The 14404-nt window shown below is 40.5% G+C and overlaps 1 protein-coding gene across 50 annotated transcripts in view; it reads right to left on the reverse strand.

Moving 5' to 3' along the window:
* The window catches only part of USP28 (ubiquitin specific peptidase 28), a 63314-nt gene that overhangs the window by 33556 nt on the left and 15354 nt on the right, over positions 1 to 14404 (reverse strand). For 41 of the 50 annotated variants that reach the window (XM_021062863.2, XM_021062857.2, XM_021062851.2 and 38 more), the window contains 4 exons: positions 13398 to 13475; positions 11779 to 11911; positions 3677 to 3782; positions 2584 to 2743 (listed from right to left, as the gene is read on the reverse strand). In XM_021062863.2, coding sequence (XP_020918522.2) covers positions 2584 to 2743; positions 3677 to 3782; positions 11779 to 11911; positions 13398 to 13475 — 477 coding nt within the window. The remainder of the gene's footprint in view (positions 1 to 2583; positions 2744 to 3676; positions 3783 to 11778; positions 11912 to 13397; positions 13476 to 14404) is intronic. The other 9 variants (XM_084976104.1, XM_084976101.1, XM_084976099.1 and 6 more) reach the window with 1 other exon arrangement.

Genomic DNA, 14404 nt, shown 5'->3' on the forward strand with positions numbered 1-14404 from the left:
CACAACTCAGAAAAACCCCCTTATGAATCATTAAGCTGTCTGTCCTTTGGCTTCTTTGTTCCATTAACCACAGGACACCTGTGCTTTGACAACATCAGAAACCCAAGCAAACGGACCTCCTTCCTGTCTTCCCAGCCATTGGCGCCTTCCTGTCTTCATTTCTCCCTCTTGCCAGCTCTGAGTCCATGGTCTCTAACCAGCCTTCATTAAATTCTCAAACAGCCCTTCTGTCCTTTCGTCATACCCAGAAAATCCTCCAACTTAAATGAATTTAATTTTACACCTAAGCATTTCCAAGCACTGCTAAAAGAAAAATCCCTGATAAAACAAGACACAGCAATGCCACCCTACATTTAAGGTCAACACCCTCAAGGAGACCTTCACTTTTTTTTTTTTTTTTTTTGCTTTTTAGGGCCACATCTGTGGCAAATGGAGGTTCCCAGGCTAGGGGTCCAATCGGAGCTACAGCTGCCAGCCTACACCACAGCCACAGCAACACAGGATCTGAGCTGTGTCTGCGACCTACACCACAGCTCATGACAATGCCGGGTCCTTAACCCATTGAGCAGGGCCAGGGATCGAACCCACAACCTCATGGTTCCTAGTTGGATTCGTTTCCGCTGCACCACAACCTTCACATTTTTATGAGATTAATGCACTGCCTACTGCACTAAGAAGGCACTGACCTTCACATTTTTAGAAACTCTACTATAGTATTCTGCTGCCAACTGGTTTCCTGCTGTTTACAATGACCATTTTAAACTTTTGCTCCTTTGAAAATCCATCTCTGTCACTTTTCCATTCTGTCTCAGAAAATGGCTGCTTATTTCGGAGGAAAAAATGGCTATGAGGAACTACTTCAACTTGAATTTGTAGCCGTCGTTTCTTCCTTGTCCTCTCCCGAGACTCTCTTGCCCCTCTGCTGTTGAAGGCCAAGCCCTCCCTACCCGCTCTAGGTCCTGTCCCCCATGCTCTCCCAGAACCCCCACTCGGCCAGGGCCTCCACCTGCTAGCCCTTTCCACCATCCCTCTCAGGAGGAAAGTGAATCCAGGGAGGGGTCTCCATCTCTCTCGAAAGCAAAGAACTGACTGTTGTCCCTCATTCCACATGACCTTCCTACACGTATTCTCCACACGGAGGCCAGCGATCCTGAAATGGAAGCAGGATCACAGCACTTGTCTGCTCCAAATCTTCCAGTACCTCCCCTCCTCACGTACTTCCTAAATCCGTCTCATGACCCCAAGCTCTCCCCCTACCTCTACTACCTCTGCCCCCATGGCCAAGCTCTCCCCACACCTCCACTACCTCTGCCCTCATGGCCGTCTGCTCCCCCTCTTGCCTCACTCAGTCCTAGCCTTCTTTCTCTTCCTCAACTTTGTAAGCTCCTGCACTGGAGTCTTTGTACCTGCTGTTCCCTCTGTCTGCAGTGTTCCTTATATAACTATATGAAATGTTCTTCATGGAATGACACAGCTCATTCCCTTGCCCAATTCAGGCCTCTGACCAGATGCCCACCTTAGCAGAAAGGCCACACCTAAGCTCCCTATACAAACAGCACCTCTTCCCTCTGTTGTCCTCATTCATTCGTCTTCATAGCACGTACCACCACCTGTCTGTCCCCCTCTTTCCAAAGCACACTCCATGGGATTAAGGGCCTTGTTTTATCTGCTGCTGTTTCTCCTGTGCCAAAACAGTGCCAGGCACAGAGTAAGCTGAGTGAACCTGTGAATTTTATGTGTGGAAACAGAGGATTCCACTTTTTGGCTGAGCAGCTGGGTTGGTGACAAGCTCGCAGGGCAGGGTCAAGCGCTGCACTGTGGCCGTGTTCAGTGTAAGAGGCAACACTCTCCTGGGGGAATTCACAGGAAAGCCTGGCTTTATTGCCATCTATAAGCTACTGATTCCAGGAATTGTATCTGTAGCTCAAATCTTTTTGCTCAAAGACAGATTCACACAGATAACCGCCGACACGGTCCCTCCCTGTGGACCCTCACATCAGCATGGATAAAACTGAACTGAAACCTATTTCTAACACACACGCACATTATCCCTCCTCCCTGTCAAATGCCACTGGTCTGGAACCTCAAGCTTGGAGTCCTTCTCAGTCCCGTCCTGCATACATCCCTACCCAGTCACTTACCAAATCCTATAGCCCTGACCTCCTAAGAGCCTCTAGAATGCTTCCACTCCTCTCCTTCCGCGGCTTACACCGCGCCTCTATTCCAGGCCGCCATCATTTCCTTCCTGCCTGGTGGTTTCTGGGAGCCTCCCAGCAACCGATTTCTCCTTATTCACGCTTGCTCTGCTGTCCCATGGCATACGCACTACATGCTGACCCCAAACACCTCCTCAGCTTCTTTACAACCACAGATTTTGTTTTCAGTACTGTCCAATCTAGACACCAGAACACCTATGTCCAAAACCCAAGAAAGCAACCAAAACACAATAAAGCCACAGGAAAAACTTTCCAGTTTTATTTATCTGTTTCCATTTTTTTTTAAAGCTATGTTTCTAACATTTCTGTTTAATAAATTACAAAATTGTTTCCAGAGGACACAGTTATCTCTTTAAAAATATCATACCTGAATAACAGCACTAAACCAACACGTATTGCCAACATTTTTCAGCCCAACTGGCCAGCCATCCACTCGCCTCCAGTCATTGGGATTGGGATTTTCTCCCCAGACTTCACAGCGTTTTCTCTTTGAGCGTTTAGTTTCTGCAGAAGTTGCCTCGGGCATCCTATATTGTGCCAACATATCACACATGAAAAAGACAAAAGTTAAACAATATACTATATGGAGTATGTAGGTAACCTTTCATAGGTAATTCAAAATGCCAGATAGATTACTGCTGGCTAGTCACTGGCTATATAATAACTACAAAGTAATAACATAAATAAAAGGTCAGGTTTCAATATAGAGTGGTTAATCCTTCCATAACAGAAATGATTACTAATATGATTCTTAATGGAACTGAGTTGAGACGCGAGTATTTCTGGCTTCCATATTAAGAGTTTTAGATTTCAACAATAGTGACATATCTCAGACTTGCCACTGAAAGAGGCAAGAGACACTCTACTAAAGATAAGACCTCCAAATTGCTTAGCAGACAAACCATGGCCCTATGTTTCCCTGGAAGAAACAACTCAACAGGATGAGGGGATAAACATGTCCAGAACCTGATAGGCCACCACCGGAACTGGATATTTGTGAACAATATCAATCAGCAAATTAGCACAAATTCAAAAAACATATCTCCTAATCACTTCTGAGACAGGGTAGCTTAGTAATAACTATCATTTTCAAATTGCCAACAATATAAAGGTTTTTATAAAGTTTACAAAGGCTCAAAGTTTATAAAGAGAATACATATTTATCCGAGACTTGCACTAAGTGGATTTTGCCCACCCCTAGCAATTGTGAACTACAAAACCATGCAGGCTTCTACTAAAAGACCAGAAGCTACAATAAGACTTTATCCTATTTAGCTTCTTGAAAAGTGAACCAAGGAGTAAGGAAGCTAATGCCAATTCAAATTTTCTCCTAAAAGAAATTGCATTTAGGTGCAATGAAAGAAGTCTGGCAGAACTATTCTTCAGCAGCATTCACAGAGATACTGCCTCTGACCTACACATTAATGTGCACAGCAAAGATTATAAATTAAATCAATAACCTGTTAAGATCTCTTCCATCAGTTTGAATTTTGGGGGACTCCAAAAGACTCAAAGCAATGGCAGCCTGAAGATCATCTTTGTTATCATGAGTAAGGTCTATAACTTCTGTAAGATAAATAGAAATTTAATTAGTCTATAGGCAGGAAACACTGCCCTTATTGTAGGAAAAAAAGGAAAAACATTCACAAAATTAAGATACACTCCCCAGCTCTCACTACAAGGACTCATGTCAAAGTGTAACATCAACTTTATTACTCTATGCTAGAGTCAAAAAAGTAACTTATAGCTACATTGCCACCTTCAGATTATCTAATAAGTACAGTAATAACAACCTGCCAAAATACAATGAATCAAATACCCCTTTTGCAGTCTTACTTCAGAGTCAAAAAATAAATCCCATAGGTTAAACAATCTCTTTACTTACCATTGTAAAATATCAGCAAAAATTGAATATTAAAAGAATGGATATTTTCATTCCTACTTAAACCATTCTAGAGAAGAGAGAATATACTCCTCAACCCATTTTATGAGGTCAGCATGGTACGTTGCTATATCTCAAACCAATTAAGAACAGTAAGAGAATGGAAAAATGACAAAACCATGCATGATCACAGATGCAAAAAGCTTAAACAAAATAATAGCAAAGAGAATCCTGCTAACACACCAAAAAAGATTATACATTAAGACCAAGTTGAGTGCATTGTACAAATGAAAAACTGAGTTAGTATTAGGAAAAAAAACACACCAGTAGTTTTCCTACGGTGCAGCCGGTTAAGGATCTGGCATTGTCACTGCAGTGGCTGGGATTGCTGCTGTGCCATGGGTTTGATCCCTAGCCTGGGAGCTTCTACATGCCACGAACACAACAACAACAAAAAGAATGAAAGTAGAGGAGTAAAATCCACTATCTTAACAGTTAAAGGGAAAAATGATCATCTCGATAGATATGGAAAAAGTATTTGATAACATTTAATCTCTATTAAGGAATAAAAACTCCAAGACAAATAGGAAAAGAATATTTTTAGGTTGAGAAAGAATATTCATGAAAGCCCACAGCAAACTTCATACTTAATCATGAAATGTTAAACACACTTCTTTTAAAACTAAGATTAAGACTAAAATGTCTGTTATAAGGGCTGTATCACCATGGTTCTGAAGTCCCAGCCAGTACGATAAAAAATTAAAAAAAAAAAAAAAATAACACAGAGTTCCCGTTGTGGTTCAGTGGTTAATGAATCCGACTAGGAACCATGAGGTTGCAGGTTCAATCCCTGGCCTTGCTCAGTGGGTTAAGGATCTGGCATTGCCATGAGCTGTGGTGTAGGTTGAGCACGTGGCTCGGATCCCCTGTTGCTGTGGCTCTGGCGTAGGCTGGCAGCTACAGCTCCGATTACACCCCTAGCCTGGGAACCTCCATATGCCACAGGAGCGGCCCTAGAAAAGGCAAAAAGACAAAATAAATAAATAAATAAATAATAAATATTGCAAGGTAAGAAACAAAGCTATCATAATTTACAGATAATGATCACCTACAATGAAAACCTAAAATAATCTACAGAAAATAGTTATAACTAATAAGAGGTGGTACGATAAAGGATCAATGTACAAAAGTTAAATGAATCTCTACATATGAGCAATGAAAGTTTAATTTATAAAGGAAAAAAACTACAAAGAACACAAAACTAATAATCCAGACTGTGTGTGACCAGTATAGGAACAAATGTATGGATGGATGGAACAGACTCGATGGAATAGAATTGACAGTCTAGGAATACAGGTTTTCACAGTTAGTCAACTGGTTTTCAATACAGGTACCAAGATAATTCAATAGGGAAAGAATACCTTTTCAACATGGTGCGGGACAAATGGATATCCTCATGTAAAAGAATGGCTTTTAACCTCTCCTTCACATCATTCACAAAATGGAACTCAAAGTGGATCAAGCCCTCAGGAGAAGAGCTAAAACTATGAAAACTCTACGTAGAAGAAAATAGGTGTAAATCGGTGACCTTGGATTAGGCAATGGTTGCTTAGAAACAACATTCAAAGTACAAGCAGTCAAAGAAAATGTATTTGACATCATTAAAACTTTGGGCTTCAAAGGATACCATCCAGATAGTGAAAAGACAATCCATAGAATGAGAGAAAATTTTTGCAAATCATGTATCTGCTCAGGGACCTATATACAGAATATATAAAGAATTCCTGAAACTGACTTATAAAAAAACAAAGAGCCCAACTTTTTAAATTCGCAAAGAGGAGCTCCCTGGTGGTGCAACGAGTTAAGGATGCAGTGTGGTCATTGCTGTGGCTTGGGTTGCTGCTGTGGAGCAGGTTCAATCTCTGGCCTGGAACTTCTGCATGCTGAGGCTGCAGTCAAACATCAACAACAAACAACTACGATGAGATGAACATTTCACACCCATTTGAATGGCTAAATAACAAGTGTTAGCGAAGAAGTAGAGAAGTGAGAACCTTGTGTATTGTTGGTAGGAACGTACAATGGTGCAGCTGCTATGGAAGTTAGAAGAATGGAGTTTGGCAGTTCTTCAAAAAGTTCACAAGAAAGCTTCATGACATTGGACCTGGTAATAATTTCTTGCATGGGACACCAAAACCATAGACAGACAAAAACCAAAATCAAATGGGACTAAATCAAACCTAAAAATTTAAAAGCATGAAAGGACACAATCAAAAGAGTGAAATCCACCGATTAGTAGAAAATATTTGCCAATTATATATCTGATAAAGGGTCAATATCCAAAATATATGAAGAAATCCTACAACTCAACAACAAAAAATAAGCTAAAGACTTGAATAGATGTTTCTCCAGAGATGACGTACACGCATATGAAAACACGCTCAAAGTCACTAATCATCAGAGAAAATGCAAATCAATACCATAATGAGGTATCACTTCATATCCCTTAGAATGGCTATCCAAAAAAATAAAAACCAAACCAACCACACACACCAAAAAATAACAAGTATTGGTGAGGGTGAGGATATGCAGAGATTGGAACCCTTTTGCACAGTTGGTGAGATGATAAAATGGCACAAAGGCTATGGAAAATAGTATGGAGGTTCCTCAAAAAATTAAAAAAGAACTACCAAATGATCTAGCAATCTCAATTCTGGGTAGATATCCCAAAAAGAAAAGCAAGGTCTCAAAGAGACATCTGTACATTCACGTTCAGAGCAGCACTATTCACAAGAGTCAAGAGGTTGAAACAACCCAAATATTCACTGACGGATAGTGGATAAACAAAATTTGGAACATACATACAACGGAGTATTATTCAGCTTTAAATAGGAAAGAAATTCTGACATGCTACGATCTGAATGAACTTTGAAGACATTATGCTAAGCGAAACAAGCCAGTCACAAAACGATAAATATTATATGATTTCCACTTATATAAGGTTAAGTAAAATCATAGAGAGCTTAAGTCAAAATCATAGAAAACAGAAAGTAGAATGGTGGTTGCTAGGAGCTGGGGAAGGGAGAAATGGGGAGCTGTTGTTTAATGGGTACAGAGTTTCAGTTTTGCACAATGGATGCTTGAGACAGTTACACCGTGATACCGATGTACGTGATACCACTGAGCTGTACCCTTCAAGATGGTAATGACAGTAACTTTTCCCCCTTTTTCGGCTGCACCCATGGCATATGGAAGTTCCCAGGCCAGGGACTGAACCCGAGCCGCATGTGCGGCCTATGCTCCAGCAACGCCAGATCTTTAACCCACTGAGGCAGACCAGAGACTGAACCAGCAAGGCCATGGAGATGAGTTGGGTCATTAACCCGCGGTGCCACAGTGGGAACTCCATTAGTAGCTTTTATGTGTATTTTACCACAATTAAAAAAAAAACTGGGGAAGAAAAAAAAACAAGGAAAACCTGTCACATGCCAGAGCATGGATGAACACTGAGGACATGATGCCAACTGAAACAAACCAGTCACAAAAAGATAAATACTGTATGAGTCCACTTATATGAGGCATCTAAAGTAGTCGAATTCATAGGAACATGAAGTAGAAGGTGGTTACCGGGGTTGGGGGAAGAGGATAGGGGTTGTTTAATGGGAATAAGAGTTCAGATTTACAGGATGAAGAAGTTCTGGAGATATTTTACACATTAATATAAGTATACCTAATACTTAAAAATGGTTAAAATGTAAATTTTGTTATGTATTTTTACCACAAATTTTAAAAAAGAATTCCAACTAATAAATCATAAAATAATGATAGATAAAATACTACCATTTTGAAATCTCCAATAAAATATAAAATCTAGACACTAGGTGGGGAATTTTATGATAAAAGAATCAAGCTGACAATATCAGAACACACGAACAATTTTAAAAACACAAAAAAGAAGGCAACCAGACATTATTTGCTTCTTGATACAATAAAATAAAAGAAATACACACTATCTATGACACTGTCATGCCAGATAAGCATCTAACTTAATAAGAAAGACAGGGGACAGAAAATCCATTAAAGGATACCACAGGAATGCAATCACCAAATCCCACAATGTGCAAAACATGACAGAACAAAGGACTTATTTTTCCGAACGTCAAATTCCAAAAAAAAAAAGAGGGGAAATTTATAGGTAAAAGGGATCTTAAAAGACATTTCAAACATATTTTAATGTTTTATTTTTATGTGGATCATTACTCTCACAAACCAACTGCAAACATACTGTTAATAATGAGTCAATCAGGGAAATTTCTACAGTGGCATTTGATGAGATTAAGAAATGTTATTAATTTTTAAGTGTGATATATTGTTGCAGTTATGAAAGAGTCCTCTTTTAGATTTTTAAAAGTTAAACAGAATTATTATATAACCCAGCAATTCCACTCCTAGCTATATACCCCAAAGATTTAAAAACAGGAGTTCCCGTCATGGCACAGTGGTTAACGAATCCGACTAGGAACCATGAGGTTGCAGGTTCAGTCCCTGCCCTTGCTCAGTGGATTAACGATCCGGCATTGCCGTGAGCTGTGGTGTAGGTTGCAGACGCGGCTCGGATCCAGCGTTGCTGTGGCTCTGGCGTAGGCCAGTGGCTACAGCTCCAATTTGACCCCTAGCCTGGGAACCTCTATATGCCGTGGGAGCGGCCCAAAGAAATAGCAAAAAGACAAAAAAAAAAAAAAAAAGATTTAAAAACAGACACTCAATGAAACAGAATGGAAAACATACAGATCTAATATAACACAGAGCTAATACTGCAGATCAGTGTTAAGTACAGCAGGCCATCTGCGTGGCTATGGGGAGGAAGGTGGATCTAACTGTATCTCTACTTTATGCCTTACCAAAAAAATCCACTTTAGATGAATTAAAGATTTAAATTTGAGGAGTTCCCATTGTGACTCAGTGGAAACGAATCTGACTAGCATCCATAGGGCACAGGTTTGATCCCTGGCCTCGCTCAGTGGGTTAAGGATCTGACATTGCCATGAGCTGTGGTGTGGGTCACAGACCCAGCTCAGATTTGAGGTGGCTGTGGCTGTGGCATAGGCCAGTGGCTACAGCTCGGATTGCACCCTTCCCCTAGGAACCTCCATAAGCTGTGGGTGCTGCCCAAAAGACAAAAAAATAAAATAAAATAAAATAAAAAATAAAAAAAGATTTAAATGTGAAAGTCAAAACACGATAATTTTAGAAGAAAATTTAATAGACTCTCCTCTGACTTCTGGGTATAGGAGTTCTTAAACAAAAAGCACAAACAACAGCAGGTTAATAAATGAAAACCATTTATCAGTTCATCGCCACAGTGTTAAAAACACAAGTTATCATCAAGAAGATATCTGTTAACACGCAAATCCAGAAAAATGGGTTAATATTATATCAATAAGATAATATCAAGAATCAATATGAAAGAGGCAAAAGGAAAAACCAGCAGAAGACACGAAAAGAAATTTCACATGAAGAAACATGAATGGCCAAAAGGGAAAAGATCCTCAATCTCATTATTTAATTAAAAAAAAATTAGAGATTTTTAATTAGAATTTTTCATATCAAAAAGACAGGCAACTCAGGAGCTCCCTTTGCGGCTCAGCAGGTTACAAACACAACTAGTATCCATGAGGATGTGGGTGTGATTCCTGGCCTCGCTCAGTGGGTTAAGGATCTGGCGTTGCTGTGAGCTGTGGTGTTAAGTCGCAGATCTGGCAGAGGCCAGCAGCTGCAGCTCTAGTTCGACCCCTAGCCTGGTAACTTATATGCCGTGTGTGTAGCCCACAGGCAACAAGTTTATAATCTAACAAATTTGAGAACAATAGTTACTCTCAAATCCTATTAGTGGGAGTATAAGTAGGTAAAAAATCATATTGGAAAATGTCACTAAATGAACATACCTTAATATTTATCAATTACGTTGCTAGATATAGACACTAAAGAAACTCCTGCATAGGTGCACAAGAAACATGAATCAAAACAGGTCATAGCAGCCTTGTTTATATTAGAAAAAAAATTCAAAGCCCAAAGTCAATCAACAAATATGTAAACTCTGTTGTAACCCAGACCCAAAAAATTCTACACGAGTGAAAAGAAATTCCTATAGGTATAACCAACACGAATGTGCCTCAAAATGAAAAATGAAAAAAGTCACTATGTGCACCAAAAGACATACACAAGAATATTCACAGCAGCATTATTCAGAATAGCTCAGAACTGCAAACAGCTAGATCATCCATTACCCCACCTGACCCAGCTGATATTTCCGCCCTCCCAGAAGGCTCTCTGGCCTCCAGAGTACCACTCTCCTGGTTTTCTTCCCACTTCTTACTTGCATAAGGTAGAGATACAGTTAGGTCCACCTCCTGCTCCCCCGCAGCTACACTCTTTCCCATACACGCTTCACAGCTCCAACATCTCAACAGTGGAAGTACCCACTGCAAGTCACTGAACCTTTTCTCTTTTCTAGACCCAATCCCTGGGAGACTTCACCCCTTCTCATAAATTTTTTTTTATATAATGATTTCTATCTTTTTTTTTTCATTATAGCTGGTTTACCCCCTCTCATAACTTTACATGCCATTTATACATCCGAAGTTTATCCAGCCCAGCTCTCTTCTCTGAGCTGGGCACTAGGATTTTTTTTTTTTTTTTGCTATTTCTTGGGCCACTCCCTCGGCATATGGAGGTTCCCAGGCTAGGGGTCTAATCGAAGCTGCAGCCACCGGCCTACGCCAGAGCCACAGCAACGCTGGATCCAAGCCGCGTCTGCAACCTACACCACAGTTCAGGCAACGCCGGATCGTTAACCCACTGAGCAAGGGCAGGGACTGAACCCGCAACCTCATGGTTCCTAGTCGGGTTCGTTAATGGGCACTAGGATTTCTACTGGATTTTGACACGTTACCTGGATGTCTAACAGGCATCTCAAACTTAACATTGCCAAAACCAACCTCTTCATTTTCCACCCCAAATTTGCTCCATCTGCAAGTAGTCCCATGTCAGTTAAGCACACCTCCATCCTTTCAGCTGCGAAGGAGAAAACACCTGGCGTCATCTTGAACCCTCTCTTTCTTTCAGAACCCCTATCTCCTTATATGCAAATCCGATACAGGCAGCACTTGTCATCCTTTCACCAGGACATCTGGTCCACACCGCCTTCATCTGCAAGAGCCTCCCCATGCTTGCTACTCCCTCGCACACGGCTGTTCTCAACAGAGAGGTCAGAATGATCTTTAGAGAATGGAAAGCAGTTTACATCATTCCTCTGCACGAAACTCTCCAATGGCTAGTCCTCTAAGTCAGAGTAATAGCCAAGCAGTTATGAAGGCTCCAAGTGACCTGCCTCCTGTTCCCTTGATGGCCTTATCTCTTACAAGGCAGAGATTCTCCTCTCTTTTGTTCATCTCCAGTGCCTAAAAGAGTGCTTGGCACATAAGAGGGGCTCATTAAACAAGTGATGAATGAATGGAACCATTTAAGGGTGAGAATTGCGCCTGGCACAGAGTAATGGCCCAATAATAAGCCATTATTACCATTATTTCCAAAGGGTTGATGTGATTGATAGGACACTCACATAAACTCATCCCTCATTTTCTGCTAGTTCAGAGCAGGACCAAGACGGGATATACCTACTTGCTAACACCTCTTTGTTGGCAGCACTGCCCTCGACTTCAGATGGCTCTGTCGCAACAGTGTCTTGGCTGGGCTCTTTAACTCTTTCATCAGTGAGAAGGCTGACTGCCTGGGTGATGTCACCATTACTGGCCTAAAGGGGATAGGAGAAAAAACGCAGAAATTTCAAAAGTAAAGCATCATAGTATTTAAAATAAGCAGCAAGTTAGTTTTAGGTTATACTCCGTACTACCCTGGTGACATAGTGAGTAAGTCTAGGCCTAATTCTAGGTTATAAAGCAGGAAATAGGGTACAGGGGAGGACAGCGAGTCTATGATGCTTAAAGTGTTGCTATCGAACTCCTAGTTACAGGGAGTTGCCATGTTCTGATTTCTCACAACATGCAAACAAGAATGACATCTTGCCAGAGATTAGTCTCCATTGCTTTGGGTCTGCCTCCTGATTTCAGAATAGCTAGGACATGATGGATCAAAAAGGGGGGCTGGCAATTAACACAGAGCTTCTAAATGAAGTCTGCCCCTACAAAAAAGGTGCCAAACAGTTCTCATATTCTGTAACGGTGACCATACTTCTGTTTCTTTTTTTTTGTCTTTTTAAGGGCACACCCATGGCATAGGGAAGTTCCCAGGCTAGGGGATGAATGGGAGCTGCAGCCAATGGCCTATGCCACAGCCACAGCAACACCAGATTTGAGCAGTGTCTGTGACCTACACCACAGCTCATGGCAACATCAGATCCTTAACCCTCTGAGCAAGGCCAGGGATCAAACCTGTGTCCTCATGGATACTAGTCAAGTTCATTACTGCTGAGCTACAATGAGAACTCCTGTTTCTTTTTAAACATTTTCTTAGGCAAAAATTCCAACATACACAACAGGAGAGGGAATGTATAATTGAAACCCATGTGCCCTTCACTCAGCTTTGATAATTACCAAGCCATGGTCAAACTGATTTTATCTCTTCTGCCTCCCTTCTCCCAGATATTTTGAAGCAAATCCTAAGCATCTTATCAATTCATCAGTCAACATTTCAGAATGCATCTTTTTTTTTTTTTTAAAGGGAGTTCCCATCATGGCTCAGCAGAAATGAATCTGACTAGTATCCATGAGGATACAGGTTCAATCCCTGGCCTCACTCAGTGGGTTAAGGATCTGGCGTTGCTGTGAGGTGTGGTGTAGGCCAGCAGCTACAGCTCCGATTTGACCCCTAGCTTGGGAAGTTCCATATGCCACAAGTGTGGCCCTAAAAAGACACACATACACACAAAAAGCCACAATTCTATCCTCATAACAAATAACCAGTTTAAATTTCTCTGACTTGAATGTTTCTTAGTTTGTTTGAATGGGGATCCATAAAAGGTCCATACAGTGTAATCAGTTAGTACGTGTCTTCACTCTCTCTCACCCTGTAGGGTCCCCACCCTGTGAGTCTCTCCCTTCCCAATCTTTTTCCTGCTTTTATAACTTACACATTGAAGACCCTGGGTCATCTGATCTGCAGAACTTCTGTCTCTATACGTAAGCATTTTCATTTCAGCATAGAAATAGCTTGAACCGACATAACTGTGATGTGAACAACTGTTTTAAAACCTGTGGACTGGCAGAGGCCTTGAAACTAACCTTTAGAGCTTCATGGAGAAAAGAAGGGTCCTGAATGCCTGTAATTTCTCTCAGTTGGTTTAACAGCATTTGGCAGCTCTATAATTGAGAAACAAAGAAACCACAGACGCGTGTCAATCAGAAAGTAAACCTGGATACATTTAAAGAATAGGCAAACATTTTGGGTAAACAGATTTGAGACTTCTATTTTTTACTTTAAAAAAGCAACAAGCTTCAAGCAACAAAGTACTGACTGTCAGACATATTTTGAAATGCCCAATTTATTGTTCTTTTAAAAGCTTAATCACGAAAAATGCTTTTGGCACTTGTGGAAGAAATACAAGTCAATAATAAAACTACAGATACATAAAAGATTTAAATGTAATATTCTAGCCTTCACAGACACTTACAGTGCTTCAGGTTTTTCTCTGTCAGCAGTACGTAAGTAGGTCATTATAAGGAGTCCAGGGAATTTGCATGGATGTGACGATGTGCTATTTTAAGCTTCACTGCACATGCCATTTGTGTGTGTCATTTTTCACCGACAATAAGTCCCCAATCATGTAATTAACAAATGATACCACCAATGTCATATCTGAAACTTTTCACTGCTTAAAAAGAAGTATAGATAAAGCTAGAATTTTCTGAGTTATAAATAAAAACCCAGAGGGAGTAAATTATGTTTTTTCTTCATTAATCTGAATCATGGAAAAACCTTTCTTATTAACTTCCAGCTACAAGAACAGTTTATAAAACTTTTCAGCCTTAAAGTCTTATTTTTTAACTCAATGAATTTCATTACGTTTAGAGTTGTACAATGATTATCACAAGCCAATTTTACAGCATTTCCATCCCAATCAGCCTTAAAGTCTTCATTGAGCATGTTACCCTATTTTGCACAAAGACAAGAGTTAACACAAAATGCCTACTCACAAGTAAGCTCAATTTAAACAACTGGCTGACCCAAGTAAAGACCATGTGATCTTTCAGGTGAATATTGAAAATGGAATAGCTGAAATTTAATTCGA

The sequence above is a fragment of the Sus scrofa genome, chromosome 9, assembly GCF_054392235.1.
Source record: "Sus scrofa isolate SSC_HxYL_T2T_F1_AM1 chromosome 9, Sscrofa_HxYL_maternal_Yorkshire_Landrace_v2.0, whole genome shotgun sequence".
Classification (NCBI taxonomy): Eukaryota; Metazoa; Chordata; class Mammalia; order Artiodactyla; family Suidae; genus Sus; species Sus scrofa.